The 24633-nt window shown below is 43.3% G+C and overlaps 1 protein-coding gene across 3 annotated transcripts in view; it reads left to right on the forward strand.

Annotated features, from left to right (window-relative positions):
- LOC148401948 (FERM, ARHGEF and pleckstrin domain-containing protein 1-like) overlaps positions 1–24633 on the forward strand; it is a 25576-nt gene continuing 943 nt past the window's right edge. Inside the window, exons 1-27 of one of the 3 annotated variants that reach the window (XM_088401149.1) lie at positions 1–250; positions 4097–4314; positions 11064–11168; positions 11256–11298; positions 11674–11752; positions 12602–12699; positions 13287–13401; positions 14275–14422; positions 14527–14622; positions 14744–14910; positions 15007–15075; positions 15153–15228; positions 15295–15472; positions 20077–20240; positions 20326–20415; positions 20978–21114; positions 21230–21311; positions 21397–21455; positions 21533–21708; positions 21934–22064; positions 22141–22209; positions 22310–22399; positions 22519–22601; positions 22756–22868; positions 23256–23416; positions 23594–23701; positions 24391–24542. In XM_088401149.1, coding sequence (XP_088257275.1) covers positions 4141–4314; positions 11064–11168; positions 11256–11298; positions 11674–11752; positions 12602–12699; positions 13287–13401; positions 14275–14422; positions 14527–14622; positions 14744–14910; positions 15007–15075; positions 15153–15228; positions 15295–15472; positions 20077–20240; positions 20326–20415; positions 20978–21114; positions 21230–21311; positions 21397–21455; positions 21533–21708; positions 21934–22064; positions 22141–22209; positions 22310–22399; positions 22519–22601; positions 22756–22868; positions 23256–23416; positions 23594–23701; positions 24391–24542 — 2963 coding nt within the window. In that variant the 5' untranslated portion in view covers positions 1–250; positions 4097–4140. Of the gene's footprint in view, positions 251–4096; positions 4315–11063; positions 11169–11255; positions 11299–11673; positions 11753–12601; positions 12700–13286; positions 13402–14274; positions 14423–14526; positions 14623–14743; positions 14911–15006; positions 15076–15152; positions 15229–15294; positions 15473–20076; positions 20241–20325; positions 20416–20977; positions 21115–21229; positions 21312–21393; positions 21456–21532; positions 21709–21933; positions 22065–22140; positions 22210–22309; positions 22400–22518; positions 22602–22755; positions 22869–23255; positions 23417–23593; positions 23702–24390; positions 24543–24633 lie in introns of all 3 variants that reach the window. The other 2 variants (XM_088401130.1, XM_088401141.1) reach the window with 2 other exon arrangements.

Here is a 24633-nt window from a genome sequence, read left to right on the forward strand (position 1 = left end):
GCTCCACGAGTGTGGCCGCTGTCCCACCGGGCGGCTTCTGGAGGCGGTACGCTGCTCCTTATTGTTCCTAAAGAAAGCACGGATAGCTGCATGTTTTCCAGCATTTGTCCAAATGGTTGCTGCGCAGAGCCACCGTCCCACTTGAGAGCAAAGCTTCACTACGGGGAACGCGACCGACCGACCGGCCGGCCGCCGCTCGGTGACGGATAATACCTCAAACCCAACGGAGCACCCGGTAAAGAGGAGTGGGGTGAGGAAATCATTCTATCCGGATTATGCAGCCAGGTTACACGTAGACTCTCGCCGGCGACTCGTTGAGACTATTCGTGGCGAAACCGCGTGTGATTTGACGTTTTTGATGACCCAGCATTTTGGAGTAGAATTTGCGGTCTGTTCATTCACCGAACCCGTAGTGCAACCACTTTGCTTTATTGTAGCGCTCCTCTATTGCTTTCATCATTTTACATCTTTTTCTCACAACTTTGTCCAAAATTGAGTTTCCATTGGCGATCTACTGACCCCCCTACAAAAAAAAAAAAAAGAGGCTTGTCATTGTCAAAACGTCAACATCAATATTGGCCAACACGTCGCAATCCTTAGCCTACTTACATCTTTACTAGGGCCTAAAGGATTACTCTGTTAACCTACATCTTGGCCTTTCACTCTGCAAACAGGCATTATAACGGTGTACAACAAGGGGGTTGTCCAAACTTTTTCCTCCAAGCGTCCCGTACAGAAAAATATTGGGATGCAAGGGCCACTTTGACAATCTTCGACTGCAATTAGATATTGATATGATATATACAGTATTATAGTAATTCTTAAAAACTGCTAGGGAATTCAGACGCATCAAAATTGTGCTCCTCCATAGCCCCCTATCCAACATGATTTTTAGATGCTTGCTCCCTTCAACACACCTGATTTAAACGCAAATATTCAATTTATCAGTTAGATTGGCATAATCCTGATATTAATTTATTTGAAAAAGTATTACGCAGACGTATAGCTGCTGTTTTAGTCTAACTGTGGAATTGTTTTGTGTGTTTTTTTGTGTTCCGAATGGTTTACCTCATGTAGAATCTCACATTGCATTATGGCCAACTGTAGAATTTCAGTCGGTTTTTGCATAGGTTGGTGTTGCAAAATAGTTTTAAATAGTAATCGTGGCAAACGCCGGATGGTGAGCTTACAAGGTTCTTCAGGTAGTGTTTGTGTTTGACACTGTTCATTCTACCTCATTGAATTAGTTTGTGGTTTTGATTGGATTGGGTTGTTACAAACAACTGACATGCAGTTGGGGTACAAGCCACGTGTCATTATACAATCGTGGCTTTAACAAAGACATCATCGCAATCAAAGCTCGATGTATTGATGTCTATGCCGTGTGGTAGTTTCAGGTAAAAATAATTTAAAGGGAGGGATAAAATGCATGGATTTTGGTGCAAAATCCAAAAACTGTGTTTCGACTTGTGGGGCTGCATTGAACACATTGTTAATTTTGACATGACTTCTTCCTTATTACATTGCCAATAAATCGGATTGGGACTCAGTATTGGCTCAAAATCGGGTGACTTGGACTTGGTACAAAAATCCATCCTCTTTTTTATCCTCTATTGAAAACTACAAAATATATTTAATTATATAACTTATATGTGGCCTTTTTTAATTAAAAAGATCATTACAAACATTTTTTTGTGGGGGTGGGGACTCCAGGGGCTTGCAAGGGGTGGAGCTAATGGGGCGGTGGCCTTGGGCATCAACCTGGGGAAGGGGGGTATCCACATTGTTCCCCAACCCCCTTAGTGACGTAAATGCATTACGTCTACTCTCTCAAAGCCCCACTTTATTATTAATAGTAGTCGTCGTAGTAGTAGTCGTCAAGGGCATCACCCCCCGCCCTCACGCACATGCACTTTTTCTACACCCACACGTTTCACAACAACCCCCCACCCCAACCTTTTCTTAAGCAGGGTTGCAAGCTGTGTGAAATGTTATTTTTAGCATTTGCCCATGGCTGCTAAGACCGAGTCCACAGGGTTGTTTGGACGCCCCATTCTAGACAGACTTGTTGTTCTTTGTGGCTGTGTCGTTTGTGCATTTTATGGCATCCTTCAACTTACATCATGAAGAACGCGTGTCGTTTTGCTTGCCAAGATGTGTAGTGGAAGTCCCGTCACTTCATCTTGTCAAATGCAACTCTTCCCTTCCGCATTTTCTTTTTGTGGCTCCCAAGTCGACCCTCCCACACAATTGCTTGGGAACCCCAGCGTTTGGCTTTGAATCCCTCGAACCCCTGGGAAAAGTTCTACTAAACACCAGTTCAAAGGCTATGTGAGTGTCCCTCCTTGTGAAAGCGTCGCTGTTGGAAGCTCCCACAGTAGTTTCTTTTGTGCCCATGTGACTAGTTTGCTCAGTATTCCCCTATCGCCTCTCACCACCTCCCCATTTCCTCTCTTCACTCAAGCCGCTGATCCGACAAATGGGTCAAAGTAACAACGAGCATGAGTCATCCGCAATAATAGTGAAGGGTTTTTTTTATTATTATTATTGCCGTCATAGAGGAGATCCTGACTGATACCGGATCGGAATCTATTGAACTCGTAGACTCGTTGCTTAGCTTGTAGAAGTTTGTTTACATAAAATGTCACCTAGTTGAGGATGCCTTTAAACCACTTGTGATTTTTTTTCTTTTTTGAAACCTCACAGAGGACAAGACAAGGACCAACACATCTGCTTATGTTTAGTAGAACTGCAATATTCAGAATTCTTTTGGATCCGCTGATGGGGGATGCACTTTTGTCGAAATCAAGCCGAAAGGAAGATTCACTGGGTGAAATAAGTGCGAGGTTAAAATTGTTGGTATTCCTCGATTAACTCGTTCACTGCCAGCACAGTTAAAATGGATACTTGACGTCTAAAAGAGTACCAACAAATTCTATGCCCTGCTAAATGTAGCATAGAGTGTCTTGAATCTATTCTGGTTACGATGAATTCTCAAAACTACTAAGTATCAAGACATTCTGGGGGGAAAGCTTAGTCACACTTGCAAGTCATGATTCCCACAGGAAAAAAAAACAGACAGCAAACACAAAAGAACATCAGACTACTAATATGAAGAGTCCTGATATAAATACTATTGGACGTTGGTGAAGGAAGCTAAAAGTCAAGAGAAGGCACCCTTCAAACAAAATACCTGTCGAGACTCGTGACACGATCAAAGTCTCATTGGGTGTTACAGAAATCGGTTGATTGTATTTGCCCTCAAATGGTTGTGCAATAAAATTGAGATGTTTCTTTTAAGAGGTTCATTCAGACTGTATGTCAAGCATTAATACTCAAGGACTTGGGATGGGGTGGTGTTCTTCCGGTCTGCATGTCACCAAATGGAATCACGGAGGAAGAAGAGAGAAAAGGAAGCTCTTTTCATTTCTTCTTCAGTAAATTAGCGGATGAAAACATGTGTCGGAATTGACCTCTCACATTCCTCAGACGTGATGTCACCGACGGTCTGAGAGGATATTTATTGTCTGAGGCGGAGGTTTATCGTGTGTGGGGTCGATGTCTTGGGGGGGACGGGTTGCTGAAAGGTTTGTGTGTTGGTTGGGGGTTGTGTCTTTGTCTATTCTCAGACCGTGTCTCATCTGCCCTACTTGTGAAGCTTTGACAAGTCTGGACTGGTTGGTTTGTAGGAAAACGCCATAAATCCCACCCGTGTGTGTCTCACCGCAGTTTTACGCACATGCCATCGGCCCAACTCGGAAACAAAATCCCCCGTGAATTTTTCAAAATATTTTTGTATCATTTGTTCCACATTTTCACTACTAATTTAGACTGTCACCAAAGAATACAGGATAACAATAAAAGATCTTTCATTATGCATTTGACTCACCCAAAGATGGCAGAAAATATCACGCAATGTAAAATGTTGGTTGTCTGCGGAAATGCCCAAGTGGAATGTGCCTGTTTTTTAAAGACCAGAATATAAAAATACACAAACGACTGACTGGGGAGGGTCACAGCCGCTTTAATTTGGAAAAACAGACACAATCTGCCAGCCATTTGGAAAAGAATAACAGCCCTTCTTCTGTTTCTCCAGCAGACGGGAACAGATCGAGAGCACCAGCAGCAGCAGCAGGCAGCATGGTCGAACCAGCCGACAGACCATCCACGGCCGGACATAGGCTGGGCGCTCCCGAAAGTTTTGGGGTGTCCACCCTGGAGCCTGGTCTGAGTCCACCTGGACAGGCACCAGGAAGAAAAGTCTCTATCAGGGTGCAGATGTTGGATGACACACAAGAAGTCTTCCAGATATCAGTGAGTAAAGTCTGCGGTTCTTACTCTGAGTCAACTTCATAATTAGTGAGGAATTGAAGTGTTCAGATTTGACTTGTTTCTGCTAACACCTGTCTGAGACGTCCTATTGTCTGTTAGTTGAGCCTTTTGGGCGCAGCCGTTTCTGCTTCTCCTTTTGTGTTTCCATTCTTTTTGGCAGTGTCCTTTTGAGGCCTATTTCATACTCTCTCCTGGGAATGAACAGGAAGAGTTTTTATTTGTTTGTATTCAGTAAGTTTATTTCTGGTTTTGTCAGGAACCATGTACAGAATACAAACTCAAGCATAGCGACACTGTCCGAATTTCCATTTGTTGCCTCTAGCAAGAAAGAAAATTAAGAAAAGAGTTATATGCATATGCAGTATAGTATACACAAATAAATTACATCATTGACGCTTATAGTTAAACAGGCTTAATTTAATACAAGCATATATGTAAGTAGCTTTGGCTTAGGAAAGTCGATTTATCTAAACACCAACAAATACTGCAAAACGCCATGGACAAGCTAACAAATAGCATTACTGCAACAATCGGATATTTGAACACAAATACTGGAGCAGCACATGTAGACAGTAGTGTACAAATGAGTCACAATCCCTTCACTCATTCAATTCACAATGACATATTAATAATCGATATTTATCACAATTTTGCAACATCAACATGAGCAATAACCGACCCAGATTCTACAGTTGGCTGCAATGCAATGTGAGATGTGCCTTTTTATTGATCTATTTATTAGTGTATTTAATTATATTAAACTATTTTTTTGTAATGTACAATATTATAGAGTGCTGTTTACTTATCAAAAAATATTATGGAGGAATCAGGGCTGGCGGAAAATATTGTCTTTTCCATTCATTTCAACTAAATTTGTGTTTCAAGGTGCCACTGTACACTATTACTAACATATCAAACATACAATATGAACATATACCATAATAAGTTGCTTTACTCACGCCTATAATCTCACAAAGTGTATTAGTCACATATTAGGCTGTATGTAACTCTACCCTCATGAAGTCACTCGCATCAATTGTATCGAAAACCCTCGTTCAAAGAAACCAATTGTATTGTAATGATGAGAGTCTGATGTAATGCTGTTTGGTGAAAAGGCTCCTCGGGGAGACTGCCAGGAGGTATAATGATGACATTTACTCAAAGAATGCAGCCTGACATTTATCTATATTCTGGAAATTCCATCACTCATTGTCTCAAATATGGTGACGATTTGGAGGAAGGAAGACGACAAGTTTCTGTCTGCCCAATAGTGGCGTACGTTTGTTTTCATTTAAGCTTGCTCGTTTCTGTTGATTAAATTGTCAGAGAAAAAGTGTCTCAAATGACAGGGAACGAACGGATCACCTCTTATTACCACTGATTGTGAAAACAAGGCATCCATTGTCTGACTTAATCATGTCCTCTCCCATGTTTGTGCAGTTGTCCCACCTAACATGTGAATGCAAAGATAAGCAGCTCACACTGATTAAGCTGGCTGGCATTGCTTCGAAGAATTGTTGCATTTCCTTTCAGTACAGTCCAGGTTTCGGACATGCAGGCAGTCATCCGAAAAGCTATTTCTGCTTTTAATAAAATCAGCTGGGAATGTGCACTCGGTCGGACTCATGAGGGAGAATGGTGTTCATTATGGAAGGCGCATTACTTGAAATCTTATTTAGCTGCTTTGCAACGGCAGGACATTCCGGATAAATTGTAATATTGAATCTGTGTTCCCATTTGCTAATTTGCACTCACACACAATTCTGCAGACATGATATTCCCTCTGGAGCAGTGAAGTCTCGCTTTGAAAAATACCCCCCAAGCCTCGGAGAGTCCCAATTGTGTCGTCGAAACGCACATAGAGCCACAACTACTGATTCCTGAAAGAATAGTCCCTAATTAGTCAATAATTTCTTCTCAACCGGCAATCTTACTTGACCTAAATCCCTATAAAACTGTCCAATACGTGCTCATCATCACGTGCTTTGGTGGACGCCAGTGGCTTTAAAGTCCAAGGCGGGTGTGCGTGTTCAAGCCCAACAGGATTACTGTGTGGGGTCTTTGTTGCATGATTGGATTGTGGATTTATGATTATGTGAGATGGGTGGAGCAAAAGAGATCAAATCATGATAGGTGACAGGAGAGAAGATTACAAACCACGGGTTTAAAGTCGTAATACTAATCAATAACATTGTAGCAAGTGCAGCATATCGGATTTGGTTTTTCCCGTCGCAATTGATCACATGGAAGGAAGCAGCATGCCAGCATCCCACACACACAAATGTTTCTGTCTTACGCAATAGCCGGCAATGCCTGCCCCATTCCTGTGGTCGGAGACTTCCGTTAAAGCAGCGCTCGGAATAGCAATGCGGCCCGTGACAGCTTCCATTTATCTCGTGTGTTTTGCACATCGAGCCACGTGGAAGTAAGGGGGACGTGCTGGCTTTGAGGAACTTGTATCTGAAGGCTTCTGAGTGAACCAAAGTGGGATGGGGCCCAGCAGAAGGGCCTGAGCGTTGTTCCGCTTGCTGTCATGGAGAAATAGAGCGCTTTCATTCAAAAGGCGAGGGCATTCGCCACACGTATCCGTCCCCCATGGAGGTGGTCCCAGCACACTCTGTCCCGTGTGCATGGCTGCAGATGAGACGCTTGTTGTTTTTGTTAATTCTGTGAATGATGTCCCCCAGTGAGGAGGCACTTCAGGACAATTTCATTTCATTTCCGTCGTCATGGAAGATTATATGCTGGAGAGCAAATATTTTACATAACTGGACTTTTTTGTCAAAACAAGAAGGATGGACGTTATCATATTCTTTTGTTAAAGATGGACAAATAATTTAGCCTTTTTTTTTTAAATTGAGTTGGAGACGTTTTTTAAAGTGAATATTTATGGAAAATAAATCTGTTGTTTTAATAATGCAAAAATAATTCATTTTAGAACTGTATTCATTATAATTATTTTGTCAATTAACAAAGAAAATGCACTCCATTTGGTTAGTTGGCATCTTGACAATTTGGATTTTCAGAACAAGCCCGATGGTCGTCCTGCTACATGATGAATATGTCTCCCTCTGAGAGTCATGAAATTTACGAGGCTCATTATTGTGGGGGGAGGCAGACGACACACCACTGCCGTCAGGCATAGCACGCTAATTGCTTTTTCTAATTGAACAAGGTTGTGCATGTACTTAATTTGTTCTCATTTGTGCTGCGAGGCATCACACAAGCGACCAGATGCACACCAACACGTCGCAGTCGTTCACCTGTAGGCAGTTTCATTACGTTGCCAGATTGATTGCCCATAATGACTTGCTGTGAGTCCAAGCAGGTACAGTAGGTCGCCATGCTGGAGTGTAGGTGAGTTTATTCCCCCATCTGGTTGTGTGATAGAGGAAGTGACTTTGACATCTTGCCAACAGGGTTAAGCCGGTTAACCTAATCTGAACGAGAGATTCTGATTGGTGGACGAACGAGGGAGGAGGAACCCTCTCCCAGCTGTCTGGCTAAATGTTGCTCTCCTTCATTATACACCAAAGATATTTAGCTTTTTTTTTTTTTTTTTCTGGCGCACAAACATGCAGTGTGGTCAGTTCGACCTCTGTTTAGTGTCGTACAACGTTTGAACATAACAGCTCAGTCAAGAACATTTTTTGACTGCGACTAATGTGGCCAAAGTGGTAAAGCTTCTTTGCAGTCTTTTCCAGTGTTTTCTTCTGTGGAGCGGCCAAGTAACGGTCATGTTTAAAGTCAAAACAAAAAGCACACCATCCTGTACCGTGCGCTCGATAAGCAGCTGCAGTGAAAATTCGCAGCAGGGGACCAGAGTAGCGCTTGAGATGTTTTTCTTTTTTTATTCTTTAGTTTTCCTCTTCTTCCTCAGAGGGTTCTTATCATCAGACTCACCCATCTGGTTTCCATCTGTGCTCGTCCCTTCACAGATCACGGGGTGTTCCAAGCTTCCAAATCTTCTTTCACTACGTTTTGAAAAGTACTAAAATACTAAAAGGCAGGAAACAAATCCAGATGAAAGCTGCTGGAACACTTCATGGCATATTCAAAACGTTCCCTTTTCATGATCGTCTCAATGGAGCAATTTTAGGCTGGTACTCATAAAAACAAAGGTGCGAGCACAGATGGGGAGAATATTTTACTTGGCTGCGAGGTGAAGCGTGACATGAAATACTGGAGGAATAGCAAAATGATTCCTGGCTGGAAATAAACCAATAAAAGTTTTATGAAAACAGAGGGCAGGTGGGTGAACGCCAAGGTGCTTTCAGCAAGTTGAATTCTTCAGATCCCACATTTTGTTTTAAGTGATGAGTTTTTATTGGTTTGCAAGAATGTAAGCTATTTTATTGAGCTCGACAAATCAAATTATAATATGCACAGTATGTAAACAAAGTGCCATTATAGGATGATAATGATCGGAGTGTAGTGTTATGCTACTTTTAAAATATTTCTACTGAAAAAGTGAAGCTGGCAAATTCCAAAGGATCTCTGGCCCTGTTGAAGGAGAAAACTCATACTTTGTACAGCTGGTTGAAATATGAAATCTGACAATATGACTTCTGGGACTTTGCGGATGAAACAGGCTGGTCTCGAATTAACAATGAAGTGTATGTGACGGTGGAGAAAAAAAAAATTGGAATACTCTTTTAAAGCTCATACTCTTTAGCTCATTGTAACATGTATTTTATGCAGCCTCCTTGAATAGAGAAGCAGGATCACTATAATTTGTCTGCTGCAAAAGCCGCATGAGTCACTTCATGAAAGCTGCATGGAAATGACGTGCAGCGGTTGTTTATTGGCCACTTGTTGCGATGGAAAATGATCTATTGACTTCTCCTTCCTCTTTGTATCTTCTTGCACAACAGGACCATTGAGGAAGAAAGTCCATTTCAAAGAGACAGACTTTTTTTTATCCAAGTCTGGATGAGATTTTGAGTGCTAAATCTGGATATTTTAGTCCCAGACATTTGTATGATGTTTTCCAGGCATGTCGCCAAATTCCCATTTGGCTCGCTAATGGACAGTCGGCTGGACAGTTGAGGCCCGGCCCACTTCTCCAGCTCTCTAATTATTCTAAATGGTATGAGCCGTGGTGGTATGGTGTGGGTCCCACTTCTGCTTGTGTGAAACCTAAACCAGCTTCCCTTGACCACAGCTTGCCAGGTTCAGTCAGAGTGAGGGAAATCATACTTCCACTGGTTAATCGTCGGTTAATCCTGGTTTATCTGCTTCATCCTTCAGTATGCAATTGTAGTTAAAAATATGACAGAACTGACAGCGCTTGTGTATTGGAGAGAGCCCGAGAGGAGAGTGTGTTTGAGTCATGTGACTCAAGTCCACCACCTCTGCCAAAAAGAAAACAAAAACGAGAAAAAAAAAAAATAATAATCCCACTTGCACATATTTTAAATTCTGCTCCACAATGCAGGGAACTATTTTTGGGTTTCTGTTTGAAAGAGGAATCCACTCACTGGCTGGATGTTGTTTTTCGTGGTAACGTTAAGCTTGGAGATATTGTTGCTTTCCTTGTTGTGATTCTCAAAAGTCTTCACAGTTAAAGTGAAGGTCTTTCGGTTGTCCAAATGTTTATGGTGATACGGTATGTGTTGATAAAAGTCGTATCATTGATATTTCATCCCACCATTTCTCCCAAATATTTCTTTCCGCAGTCATTTTGACATATAATATCGCCCTGAAGCATTCCTGAAGGCTCCTGTAAAAATCTCAGCCGCTGAGACTGCCTTTCCTTTAAAAACAGGCAGTACGTTGATATTTTGTTTTCCATCAGGATGTCGCAAGCACACTTTTTTGGGACCTTCAGGAAGAGATAATCGCAGGCTTTTTGTAAGGCATCTTTTTCTGTCATCCCAACATACACAGGTTGTGATGTCATGATTTTTTTTTTTATGAGTGAATTTTCATTGACTGAGTCAGCAGCATGGTGGTGCTCACTATTATTGTAGGCGCGCCTGTCTGTCTGTCTGTCAGTACATGTTTGTCCAAGCAGGCTGCCCACACACAAGCAGATGGTCGTACGCACACGGTAGCCAGATGGTGTTAGACTTACTTGCCTCACACCTATGCCACTTTGATTCTTCCTTTTGCCTTTCTTTTTTTCCATGGGATCTCGGGAGCTATTCAGTAACTGTGCGTCAACCAAATCAAAATAAATAATTCTGTTCAACCATTTTTATTTGACTTTGAGAAGCTAACTTTTTTTTTTTCATGCTTGTGGTTTTATTATGCATCAAGCTTCTGATTTTTGAAATAATATTTTCTCAGACATTGATTATGTATTTTAAGTATGTATCTCTGTTCTACTGGTTTGCCGCCCAGTCACAGAAAAAAAAATATCCCAGTAATTTTGGGTTTGGTTCCACAGCTCAGTGTGTTTTGGCATCGCACATTTGCCTGAGCACAGCTGAGACCACTGGACGAACGACTCGCAGATTTTTCCTGTGGTCTTTTGGTTGTTTCTAAACTCGGGGAGCTGTCCACCCAAACCCAAACCTAAAGCCTACACTTGTCAGTCGGGTTAAAGATCAGCAGTTTGTCGTTTGGAAAACGTCATTATGTGGGGGGTTGCCGCCTCATTCTGCTGTGAAGCATTTAATTAGGCCCACACAAAGATGGATCCTTATCTCCACTTCTTCTCCCCACCCTTATGCCCTCAGGCCACAAGTTCAGTAAGAACTAATTCCTTCATTTTATCTCTTTTCCAGCAACGCTCCCCCGGCAAAGTGCTTTTTGACCTAATCTGTGTCCATCTCAACCTGGCGGAGGGAGACTATTTTGGCCTGGAGTACCAGGACCAACGCAAGATGACTGTGAGATGCGCATGACGTTTGAGACTCATTTGAAAACATGTCTTTGTAACTTTCACTTCAATGTTGCACCCTGACCTTCTCACACAGGTGTGGCTGGACTTGCTGAAGCCAACGATGAAGCAGATCCAACGTATGTTACATGAATGTGTCGTATTACCATTTTAAAGGAAGTGTAATGTTTGTTAAGACACTATAATGCATGGAACCTCTGTAAAAAACGTTTTTTTTATTTACACAAGTTCTTGACAATGCCCACGGTTTAAATGCTAAAGCATGAATGTACAAAACTATAAATTATCAAGAATAATAGGGCAGGTTACAATTGTAGTCCTAGGCTTCTTTGTGACATCATCAAGCTAAGCTAAAGAACCCATCATTCCATTTCAATGTTTAATATAAGGTCTGATGTTAGCTATCCTACAGAATTTGACTCAAAAAGATAAGATGACTAAAAGTATACGGCAGCTTTTCTAAACTTATACCCCCCTCCCCCCTCTCATTCAAGGGCCAAAGAACACCATTCTTCGTTTTGTGGTCAAATTCTTCCCTCCTGACCACACACAGATCATGGAGGAGCTGACTCAGTAGGTTACACAATCACACACACATACACGCGCGCACACACACATCGAAGAAGTGATAAATTCTAAATTGTGTCTGCTCCGCATTTTAATTTAAATGTCAACCACATTTACTGGTGGCGCACAAAACTTAGCTAGTTAGGTCGCGAGATTTCTCTGAACACTCAGACTGTTGTTGTAGAGCAGGCCCGCTGACTTCAACAACAGGCAGGAAGTTAAATTCTTATTTTGTCCCTTATTTTACCCTTTCTCACTATTTCAGCATTTCCATGTTTCCCAAACTTTATTGAGCCAAGGTACAGATTTTGAACATAGCCTTACATGTAGCGATAGTACATAAATGAAGATCCCATCCCGCTTTCTCACGCATTTATTAGACTGTTGTGTGAAATCTGGCTTTATTTAGTGGAACACAAATCTGATGTACTTAGCACGCCCAGATTTATTCTGTTGTATGAATAGCAGCAGGTGGATTACAGAGATTTATTGTACCGTCTGTTATCTATTGGAAGAACATTTCTCTCTTCGGCATGTCACGCTATGTCAACAACTAGATGAGCGAATATGCAGTATTTGTAGGATATAATCATTTTCAGACCAATTATGAGATTTTGTGTGGCACAGCTAATCTCTCATGGCACACTAGTTGAGAATCACTGGATTACTGGGACATGCAGACCAAATAGAGACATTAAAGACATCAACATTTTATTCATGATGCTCTCAAATTTTATGCGTGTATAGTAAGCACAGCAAAGTACTTACACTGACTTTGAGAATTCTTGGCCAGTAACCTATCTTCCATTTTTCCTTTTCTTCCTCCCTCTTCCATCTGCTCCTGCTTGCCTACAGGTACCTGTTTGCTTTGCAGATCAAGCGTGACCTGGCCTGCGGTAATCTCATCTGTAATGACTCGAGCGCCGCCCTGATGGTCTCCCACATTATCCAGTGTAAGAGCAAGAAGCATCACATGTAAAAAAAAAACTGAAATCATCCATAAAAATAGAATATTCTATCTAGTGAACTACAGTACACTGTGGTAGCAATGTTAACAAGGTTAGACAGGATGTTAAGTATGAATGGTACCATTTGTATTTCACTGACCACATGAATGTAGTCATGGTGTCGACAGAAGGATGCGGCGCGGCAGGCTAAGGAAAGTCTAATGGTTGCCAGAGCAACCGTCATTTTTGTGTCCACACAGCACTACCGCATGGGGAGATGAATAAAAGTAGAACTAGAATAGAAACCAGCTGAGCGCAGACCTCTGCCAAGTTCGAAAAAATCGTTTGATTGGAAAATCACTTGTTGGTGCAGCTCCATCTGCTGGAACGGCTTGAGCACCGTTTCACTTCGCCTAAATGTCCATGAAGTTTTAATTAACAGTGGCAAGTCGTAATAAATTATTTGATCAATTCCTCTGTTCATATCGTCATCAAAATGAAGCCAGTTGCTGCACTGTGCGTTTTCCACCCCGCCTTCTCCGCTCAGCTAACTTCCGTATCTCCATCTGTCTCCCATCCTTCCCCAAAATCAGCGGAGATAGGAGACTTCGATGAGACCCAAAGCTGGCAGCATCTCCTCCACAATAAATACCTGCCAGACCAAGACGCCATCCGGGACAAGATCACCGACTGCCACCGCAAACATGTGTGAGTTGTAACACTTTGAGCTTCTTGTTAAACTCTGAGCTGCCCTAATCTGACTGGGCATCCGTTCCACAAGGGTGTCAGGATTTATAAACACACACTACACACCCACCTCGCAATCATGACCTTCCAGGAGATTTCTATCTTTCTCTCTTTCTCATATAAACACACACTCATGCAGGACTGAGTGTAATTAGTGCACCCCTGCGTTTATCGCCTTACATTTTGCACAATTTGTGTACACTACACTATCTATGCAAGACGCACGCACATTTTTCCGAGTGACCAGCAACACAGAAACTTTGACACACATTCCCTCTATACCACCCATCCCAACTCCCGCACATTTTTTCCATTGCACACATCCGTTTATTCCCAATCAATCCACAAATATTTTCCGAAACTGTACCTGGGTGAACATACACGCATTATTCCACTGTTTGCGTAAACACGTCATTTAAAAGTTAAAAGTGTCGGCAGATAAGCACTGAATGCCCAAGCAGCCCGCTCCTCGCCACTTTCCCTTCCCCCATCGCTCAGCCGAGGCAGGAAGGAAGTGGCTCATTCAGCAGCGTATACAGGAAACAGGAAGATATTTTCCGATTTGCAGGGAAACAAAGCTTGTCAGCGCCATCTGATTTCATCACATATTTAAAGCGTGCGTTTGTTTTTTCCAATCACCTCGTTCATCACTGTGGTCTAATTCAAGGTTCATGCAAACACTCAAACTTAAAACACGCTATTTCCAAATATTGACACATCATCCAACTTCACTCTGTTGTTATGTTAACCACAGTTTGTTTATTAAACAAGGCATCAGCTAGATAAGCATGAGATTAACCAGCGGCTCGATGAACCCATTCCTCTCGTCTTCAGCGGACAGACCCCCGCAGAGTCAGACTACCAGTTGCTGGAAATCGCCCGGCGACTTGAAATGTATGGCGTCCGTCTGCACCCGGCCAAGGACCGTGAGGGCACCAAACTCAGCTTGGCTGTGGCCCACACTGGGGTGCTAGTGTTCCAGGTACTATCCAAGCAGAAAGTTTACATTTTACCCCAAAATGCTGTTTAGAAATTGAGAGATGAACAAAGGAATCTTTCCATGGAGTGAGACTGTTTTCTTTTCAGGGCTACACCAAAATAAATGCCTTCAATTGGTCCAAGATTCGCAAACTCAGCTTCAAACGCAAACGTTTTCTTATCAAGCTGAGGGCTGACCCCGCTGTAAGTTCCTCCTGACCTTACTCATGTGACCTCCAAGCTATTTCTATTCCTAGCTCCTTCAGTTGTGAGGCTGCTTTTTCACTCCAGCTCTCCTTATGCCCACCTCTTGTTGTTCTTCCAGCAAAGCGGTCACCATGACACGCTGGAGTTTGCAATGGCCAGCAGGGACTGCTGCAAAATCTTCTGGAAGATCTGTGTGGAGTATCACGCCTTCTTTAGACTCTTCGAGGAGCCCAAGCCCAAACCCAAGCCCATCCTCTTCACCAGAGGATCCTCTTTTCGATTCAGGTAGCAACTTTGGAAACATTTACATAGTGTAGAGGAATACGATTAGATAGATGGGCTGGATGGGTGGGCTCATCCTTTTGTGCCTTGTTGTCGCAGCGGTCGGACTCAGAAGCAGATCATTGATTATGTGAAGGATTCCGAGCCGAAAAAAGTTCCGTTTGAAAGGTGAGACTTTTGTCCTCGCTTTAACTTTTTGCCAAATATTTGCATGTGATTTGACCTCAATTGTCAACCCTTGTCAGGAAGCACAGTAAGATTCTGTCCAGTAGCAACATGCCCCATCAGTCCTCTTCCTTCCGATCGCAAGTGCCAAAGGAGGTAACGGATTCATATTAGAGGAGATTAAAAAGCAAACAAAAAAAAACGTCCTCCACTGTCTTCCAGACTGCCACATCCGTGCCGATGGAAGATCTGCCAGACTCGGCCAGACAAGTGGACAAGGATGCACAGGAACTGCCAGGGACCACGTCTGCCACCAACGGCTTCGCTGATAACAGCGCAGATACCAGGCACAATCACCAAGGCACAGGCTTGCCGCCGGACAAGCGTCTCCTCAATCCAGGTCCATCCTGCAGGGCAAACAAAGGCAGCAGTTCTTCCATCCCTTACATAGACTGCAGCGACGTAGACAGTGAATGCGATGTGACAAAGAGCAGCGCGGGCTGTAGCCAAACCGATGATGACGAGCACAATAAGCACGCCGGTTGTAACGCTTCTAACGGGGGCCCAAATGGGAACTTGTTCAGGCTCGTTAACGGCTTCTACCACACTAATCATCCGGGGTTGATGCAACAGCAGGATGTAAAGGCCCAACGGCAAGTTACGCCGGCCAACAGAAACGGCAGCGACCGTTCGCAGTCCAGCAAGGTTAACGGGACCTACGAGCTCAACGACGATGACACGTTGTCAAGTATTAACGGCGGCTCTTATCACGGCCGCCTTCCGCTCCATAGTACGCTGCTGGATGAGATCTTTCAGGCTCGCGAGAAGAGGGGCGCCACGCCGGGGCGCCCCTTCGGAACGGGGACTCAAAGCCAGTGCTCGAGCCCGGTGATGAGCAGCTTCCACCATCGCACAAACTCGCTCGGTCAAAGCGAGCTCACAAACGGTCACTCTCGATGGGATGACGCCGGGCATTATTTCAGTAAGCGTCCCGGGGCTGCCCCCGTCGAGGCGCCCGCTGCCCTGCCGCCTAACCACTATAGCGGCTACTCGCCTGCCAATATCATCTCCAACCGCACGCCTGCACATTTAGCCAAGCAGTGCAACAACAACATGCGGAATCGCTCCGAGACCGATCCATTCATTCTCAGCCAGTTCACGTCCACTCCCATTTATCACGCCAAGCTACCCGCTCAGACCCCTTGTTCGGCCCCTCTGGAGCGAAGAATGATTATAACTAACAATAATCATAGCGGGAACCTCCTGGCTCCGGGTCAGCCGCGTTCCAGTACAGTGCAGCGCCTGTTCGGCCAGCGCGGAAGCCCAGCGGCTCAAAACAATCGTAACAATCTAAATCAAACGGTTCAAATGATCGACGGCTCCACCAGCAGCGGCAGCGACACTAGCGACACCGAGTCGGAAACGGGCAGCAGCACGTACGGCCACCCTCTAATGTTTGGCAATCCCGCCGCTGTCAGTTCCATGAATTCGGTCAACTCCAACGGCGTGAGCTCGTCCCCGCTTCCGCGCTGTAAATTCTCTTTTGGGAGTCTTCAGATGGTGGACGGTAATGATGGAGAGGCGGAGCAAGGTTGCTACAACTTCAATGCAGAAGATGTTGGCGGCCGTGTTTTCAGTTGCTAAGGGCAATGTCAGCCAATCGCAGCTCTCTTGCTCACTTTAATGATATTTGGCTTGTTTTAAGGGTTATTGCGCAGTTTAGACTGCAAGCAGAACTAGTATTTGCTTGAATTTAGTCTATAATTGTTTTTGATTATGGTGATAGATTATAAATAAAAATCACATCGACCAATGTGATTTAGTGGCACCTTGGTGGTCACCAGGATTGCACATTGCTCACGAGGGATTTTGGCCCATTCTTTGGCAATAACCAGCATGGAGCTCCAAAGTGAAAGCAACCGAGACGAATATTGTGTCTTCCAATTGAAATAACACCAGTGGCGTTACTTTTTCACCAAGCCTTTTGCTGATGTTTTCATGACCCAACGACTTCTTATCCATATTGCAATTGAGATTGGAAGTAAGAAATTGATTCCTAGAACAGAAGTCCTTTATCAATGCGAGTTTAGATTGGAAGTTCTGGAAATAACGGGAGCCAGAATTCTGTTCTAGGGTAATACGGGTTTCACTCAACATTTAATAAGGTGGTTGTTGGCGATGTAAAGTTGTGACCACTATGGGATGCCGGATTTGCCATTTGCTCTGTGTGTGTGTGAAGTTCTGATGACTGTAATAGACGGTGGGTGACATCATGAAATTCATGGGCATAATTAAGGAATAATGATAATGTTCAAATTGACTTTGCATGGGGGCGTAGTTATTAGAGTTTTACAACGAAGGCTAAGTTTTCAAGCCGTTGCCTGGCATCATGTTAACAGGGCGATCTTGCCAGCAAGGTTGTTATTTCGCAGGTTTAACAATGTGCCATAACCCCACACTGTATATTTATATTTGTACACCACCGTTTTATGAAGAATACAAGAATTCTAAATCTAAAGGACTAACAGCCTACATAACCCCGTTGTTGTTGTTTTTAGTGAAATTAAGTGTTTGCCACCTTTTATGTTTAGGCATAGAAATGCGGTCATTTGTTTCAACCAAGGTTGTCCAACTCGGGTTCTTGAAGGCCGCTGATGTTTTGGATGTTTCCCCTCCTCCAACGCACCTGATCAGGATCTGCTTGGACATCCCTGGTTTAAACTTTCTCATGTTGTGTAATACATTAGATTCCTAGTTGAAGTGATATGAAGGAGGTACTTGTCTTTAGTGCGTCTGTGCCCGTCCTGACTTTTGTCACCTGTGAACATTTTCGAAAGGGCAGCTGTTTAGGATAATCGTCCTTCTTAGACACTTGTTGCACTTGTTAGAGGGTAGCAGCGCTCACTGGCCTTTTGGAGCACTTTCATACTTGCACGGTCTTTTTGTGGTCCAGACTTTTGTAGTATTTTCTATTTCAAATTAGAGATGCCGAACTGACGTATTTGAATAGATTAGTGGCAGTTCCAATAACCTTTATATCCATTTATGTAGCGCATTTTTGATCAGTGTGGCTCGGTCACGTCAATGGCTGACGGGTCTTTTCCAGTCTGCGCTCACCAGTTCAACGTGAACCCATTAACTTGTGACCATTCATGCTGTCTGCTTGGCTTGGCTCCTGGCATGCAAGCACACGCACAAACACGCACGCACACGTCGCACTGTGTGTGTCCTCTTTCCTTGGAGTCAAATTTCCCGGCCTGCTTAAGTTTCCATTGTGGTGTTGCCACATTAGTGAACTCTGTCCCAACCTGCTATTTGTTTTTACATCACCAAAGGATGTTTCTGAAAGAGAGCCGAATATTATTACAATCTGACACCTTGCTGACTCTGAGTGACCTTGGCTTGTTGTGATACAAATGTGGACACTGTTACTCTTTTTAAGCATGTTTTTCCGCCCCCACCACCCCGCTTCAAAATGCATGTTAATCAGACGAGCACCTTTTCTGTCATTCAGTTCTGTTCTTGCTCACTTTGGCTTTCACTGTTAAAGGCTTTCAAGTGGTTCCAGAATGTTTGAGAAGCTTAGTGAGCCTGATATACGGCAACGCCTTGTATTACTTTTACACTGCTGTATGTTTCCAAACATTTCGGAACCATTTGTCCTATGTTTCCTCACTGTGCACACAAGGGGCAAAACAAAGTTTTCTCAACTCCAGTGGGTGGTGGGGGGAGGGGGGGTGACAGACGGATGGATACAAGTGAAGTTACATGTAATGCAAGTAATGTAAGTGCAAACGAATATTTGAACCTTACTGCACGTTTCTAAGTTGTTCATGTGGGATTTTTTTCTTTTGTTCGAGGACGGATGTACAATCACGCACATACTGGAGTTGAGTCTTCTTTTATTTCCTCTCATCAAAAAAAAAAAAAGCCCATACACTGTGTTCATTATAATATGCTGTACATACGTCAGCTAGATCGTGACATGATAGATTGTGATTTTGTACTTTTTCGGGATAATCAGAGCTTAATTTGCTCATATAAATGTTTCTCTAGTTGTTTTTTGAATTACATTACATGACTTAGCTTGTGTTTAATATTTATTTGTTTTCTGCTGAATTCTAAACCTTGCAGTAATTACTAGATTTGCAAAGGTCCCCATAGAACTGTTAAACATGTAGTCCTCAATCTTGACACACACAAAATATGTGTGCTGGAGATACTCCGGGTTTCACTCTTGTTGCTGTTTTTCAGTCACCTTTTTTATTTCCACCTTAAAATTGAAATCTGCTTGCTTTACTCTTCCTTCATCTCTGTAACCTAACACTGTAACCTATTTTTCTCCACCTGCATCAATTTAAAAAAAAAATCTAATAATAAAGAAAATGTGCATGATTCAGAAAAATAATCATTGGGAATTCTCTGTCTTAAACACCAGAACAGAAAAGATGTCCACAACCTGTTTTGTGTCGGTCCGCTGTGTGCATGTGCTCTGCTCGATGGCTCCTGCACTGTTTTGACTTGCTTGTGTTTGTGTATGTTTTCGAGCACACCGGTAAGTAGTTACGGACTCAGTGCTTTTCCACCAGCATGTGGACCCTTGGAACTTGACACCCGGGCAAGTATGACATCATAGTTTTGTCGTTAGCTTTTGTAGAGTAGAGTGACGTCGAGTCCGACTGCAATCCCGCCATGGCAAAGCATGAACGACTTGAAATGTGTTTTCTTTTAGACGCCTCGGCTTGCGACTAACCCTGTTCTCACTACTAACACATGTCGTACTGTATCTTGGTTTGTGAGGATCTTCTCTCATCTGGAAATTCATCGCCTGGTTGCTCAAGTGTTTCTGTTGATGTAGTAGTTGTGATGATAGATGTACACAAGTTGCCAGTGAGTTTTTCCACAGTAGTTGAAGTACTTTGTGTTGCATCACATTTACCACTTACTTTATTTTTCAACTCTTACTGGCCCTCCCTAATCTTCCTCTCCATTTACCTCCCCCAGGAAGTCCTACTTCTGAGGCATCCCCGCTGAAAACAAACGGCATTTTGAACAGAGAGGTTCCTATCGGTGTGGTGCCCCCGAGTCAGCTGTCCCCGCTTTCCAGCCCCCTCCTCGGTGACGCCGGATACGTTCGGAACGAGGATGAGGATGAAGCCAGAAGGAAGGTGGGCATACAAAACAATAAATGAGAAAAGTAGTGCATAAAAGTCGGCCAGATGATTTCATGCCACCATTTTGTTTTGTGTCCAGAAGTTTCCCACAGACAAGGCCTATTTCATCGCAAAGGAACTGTTGACCACCGAGCGGACCTACCTCAAGGAACTGCAGGTCGTCACCGAGGTAAGGAGGCCAATAGATGGAAAAAACTTTCTTCCCACCTAATCTTTTCCAGCTGTCTAAGTGTTAACTGGCCGCTTGTAAAGTTCAACAACTTGTAAATTGTTTGCTCATTAAGACCTAAATGTTTGGATGCTGCTGATGCCTTGTTTTGTGACTGCTGATTTTTTTTTTATGGACTTTCACATTTACCATCTGTGAACATACAGTAGCTGGTCCAGTGAATAAAGATCAGCAGTGGGTCAAAGAAGGTTCATGGCACAACTTACTTAGCGGAAATTACTTTAGAGTCTTGCTGACCTTGGTTTGGGACAAAAATGAGTCCAAATCTGATTTTTTTGCTCAGTCAGCTGTTGCTTCCCAAGGGTGTTTTTTAGCTACTTTGATGTGGGAGAGAAAGGCGTGTGCTGAGTGCTTTTTAAAACTCTTGAGTATTTTCTTTGGCTGGCATAACTAAACTTTCAAAATGCCTCCCACCCTTCCTCCCTTTCCTTTGCTTGTCTGAACTGTCTCACTGTTTATTCCCCTCACCCTCTTTTTTTCTTTTTGTTTGTGTCCATCCCAGTCTTTCCAACGTATTGCGGAGAAAGATGAAGAAGCATTTCCAGTCGCTGTTCGCAACCTGATATCAGGCAACTATGATCCAATCTACAAATTCCACCAAGGGTTCCTCAAGGAGGTGGAGCAGAGACTGGCACAATGGTCAGTATTGACATCAGACTCCAAGGAGGCTTGAATTCAAAAATATTTTCAAGATATTCCAAATTATATGAATAGTGAGCCGTAAATGATGTCATCATGTCAACTTTTCTTTCAGGGAGGGTCGATCCAATGCGCACATCAAGGGAGACTATCAACGAATCGGTGATGTTCTGTTGAAGAACATTCAGAGTCTGAGGGTAATTGAACTCCTGCTACCGTGGCCTGTGTATGAAATAAACCTTTTCCTGCAATTCTCCACATTCTGTATTTCATCTGCAGCAGCTGACGACTCATCTGCAGAAACATTCTGAGTGCCTGGTTGAGCTGGAACGAACCTGTCGGTAAGTCAAAATTGACAAACCAATATTGTCTGAGTGGTGGGTATGGGTTAAGCCCCTCCTCCGTTTGTGTTTCTCAGGTCCAGTCGCAAGGCGGAGGCTCTGTGTGGAGAACTGGAGCAGCAGAAGGTGTGCTACCTCCCCTTGAACGTTTTCCTCCTGAGGCCGCTCCACCGCCTGCTTCACTACAAGCTCATCCTAGAGAGACTCTGCAAGCACTACCCGCCTACTCATGAAGACTTTAGGGACTGCAGAGGTAACGAGTCTTAGCGCTACTTTGCTGTCTTCAAAATGACTGTACATGTGTGAATATTGAAGGAATAAGCAGATGAAAAATATTTACTAATATACGTATAATATACACTATTCCAGTTTCGCATCAGCTCTTCAATGTTCACATGCAATTTCTAGGGAAAATATTTTGTAGTTTCAAACAGGCTGCTTCAAAATGTTATCCTCGCTTATTGTCTGCCTCCTGCAGCGGCCCTGGCGGACATCACAGAGATGGTGCTGCAGCTGCAAGGCACCATGATGAAGATGGAGAATTTTCAAAAGCTTCTCGAGCTGAAGAAAGATCTGACTGGCATTGATAATCTGGCCATCCCCGGCAGGGTAAAACACCTGGTTTAGCGGACTTCAATAATTCTATTGTCCTCTATATCTATGTGTGATTTTCTTGGGCTGACAGGAGTTCATCAGACTTGGATGCCTCAGTAAACTTTCTGGGAAAGGCCTGCAGCACAGGATGTTCTTCCTGGTATGACATCAAAGATGCAAGATGATTTAGAGCTATCTTAAATGTATGTAGGTGCAAAATGAATCATTATGCTTTTTTTTCTCTGCCTTTTTCTCTATAGTTCAGCGATTCCTTAGTATATACTAGTCGGGGAATGACTTCATCCAACCAATTCAAAGTCCATGGCCAGCTACCCCTCTTTGGCATGACGGTATTGCTTTCTATATTGTTGGATTGGACCTTTATCTGTTTTGAAATCCAGATAAAATATCAGAATGTATTCAGAATGATACCACATGATACCACTTTTCTGTGTGTGTGCATGTGCAGATTACTGAGAGTGAAGAGGAGTGGGGCGTCCCTCATGCTTTTACCCTCTATGGGCAACGGCAGTCGGTGGTGGTGGCAGCCAGGTACAACTCGTTAATTTTAAGTGTCCAAACCAATTACCAAATCTTATGGACTTTTCTTGAAACACCTCATATTGCAAGCTCGCTGATTACAAAAAAAAAGGTAATTGACCTAATTGCAAGAGTTCAATGAAGATCCTCCTCTCCTCCTTCTCAGCTGTGCTGCCGAGATGGAACGGTGGCTGGAGGACATCAGGATGGCCATTGACCTGGCTGAGCAGAGCAACGGCCCTCACATGGATCTCCTCTCCACCAGCCCTTGTGATAATAGTAAGGACGCATTCAAATACTTCAGTTTTGTACTAAACTTTTGCAGGCCTGAAACGGAAAGCTCAACAAAGTTATTTTATCTACGTGAAATTTAAAAAACATTTTGTGTCATTCTCTCATGAGATCACTCACGATTGAGCTTGAGACTTTGCGCCACAAGATGGCAGCATCTCCAAATATAATGTCTCCGTGCACCACTGAATGCCATAGGAATGAATTAGGCTCCTTTTGATGTGCTTGACTTGGCCACCAGGGGGAGCAGTACAACTCAACACAAAGAAAAGTTTCAAAGCTACCATAACAAAAATTACTCTGATTTGGACAAAATCTCAAGGCACCATTGTGTACTAATTTGTTTTCATCGCAGTCGTATCTGTTGTTCCTCAGAGCTGCCGGAGGAAGGTGGGGCCGAGCACGAGTCCGAGGAGGAGCTCTGTGGTTCACGTTCATCTCTAGAGCGCCAAGCTCAGCGCGGTAACACCACCGTGCATGTGTGCTGGCATCGCAACACCAGCGTGTCCATGGTGGACTTCAGTATTGCTGTGGAGGTACACAATCTTTTCCTGCTGGTTTCCTACTACGCTATTGCTACACGTACGTGTACATTTACCATGCAAGAGTACGTCAAGTGCATGTAGGGTTCGGCATACCCCCCCCCCCCCACCCCCCCTTTCCCCCCTTCTTGGTTCTTGTTAACATTCACATTACTGCTGCCCTTCTTCCAGAACCAGCTCTCGGGGAACCTTCTGAGAAAGTTCAAGAACAGTAATGGTTGGCAGAAACTCTGGGTGGTCTTCACCAACTTCAGCCTCTTTTTCTACAAGTCACACCAGGTTTGAGAATAGAAAAAGAAAAGTCATGATTAATTGTATTCATTGTGCCAGTTTTAGGACTTGGAGCTTTCTTAGCACAACCTTATGAAGAACTGAATATTATGCTTTGAGATTTTACTGAGACTTGAAATACATGACTTGAAAGTATGAAGGTCATCATTTGCAAACTTGGCAAGCCACCACGTGGCTCTGATTGGAGTACCGAGGCCATTTCATAAAGCAAGGATCATGGAATATTACGAGTCAATTATTAATCATTGCTATTGATCAAATTGGGACAGAGAGAATGGCAACACAACTATGTACTACGACAACTAACTTGATCCGTAACTATAAAACACAAGCCAAGCTACGCTATCCCCACAGTTCAGCTCACTGCCGGTCAAACATTAACTTTATATCAGTTAGTCATTTAAGTGACCAAAAGACAATACAGAGACTATTTTGAGTCCATAAAAAATACATCCTGGGTTTGTACAGCTAACTAACATAAGTAATGATACAAAGTGCAAGGTCGCACAATTTGACTTATTGAACTTTCTTAACCCATTAAAGACTCAATTGACTTGACAATTTAGTCAGGGGGGCCCACTTGACTTTTGCCACAGTAACTTAGGACTTGGTTGACACTTTAAGATTTACAACATATATTGCACTGAATAAAGGTAACAACTGCAGTCTCCCGACAGGATGACTACCCTCTGGCCAGCCTTCCTTTGCTAGGCTACTCTGTTACCGTTCCATCCGAGTCGGAGAACATCCACAAGGACTATGTCTTCAAACTTCACTTCAAGTCCCACGTCTACTATTTCAGATCGGAGAGCGAGTACACATTTGAACGGTAAACAGTCGCCTACTAATAAATTCAAAAACATATCCATATATTGTACATTGTAAGCATCAATGGCGGGCGGTGAATTTTGGATATATAT

The sequence above is a fragment of the Syngnathus floridae genome, chromosome 2 (genome assembly GCF_059516105.1).
Source record: "Syngnathus floridae isolate MCC-2025c chromosome 2, RoL_Sflo_1.0, whole genome shotgun sequence".
NCBI lineage: Eukaryota > Metazoa > Chordata > Actinopteri > Syngnathiformes > Syngnathidae > Syngnathus > Syngnathus floridae.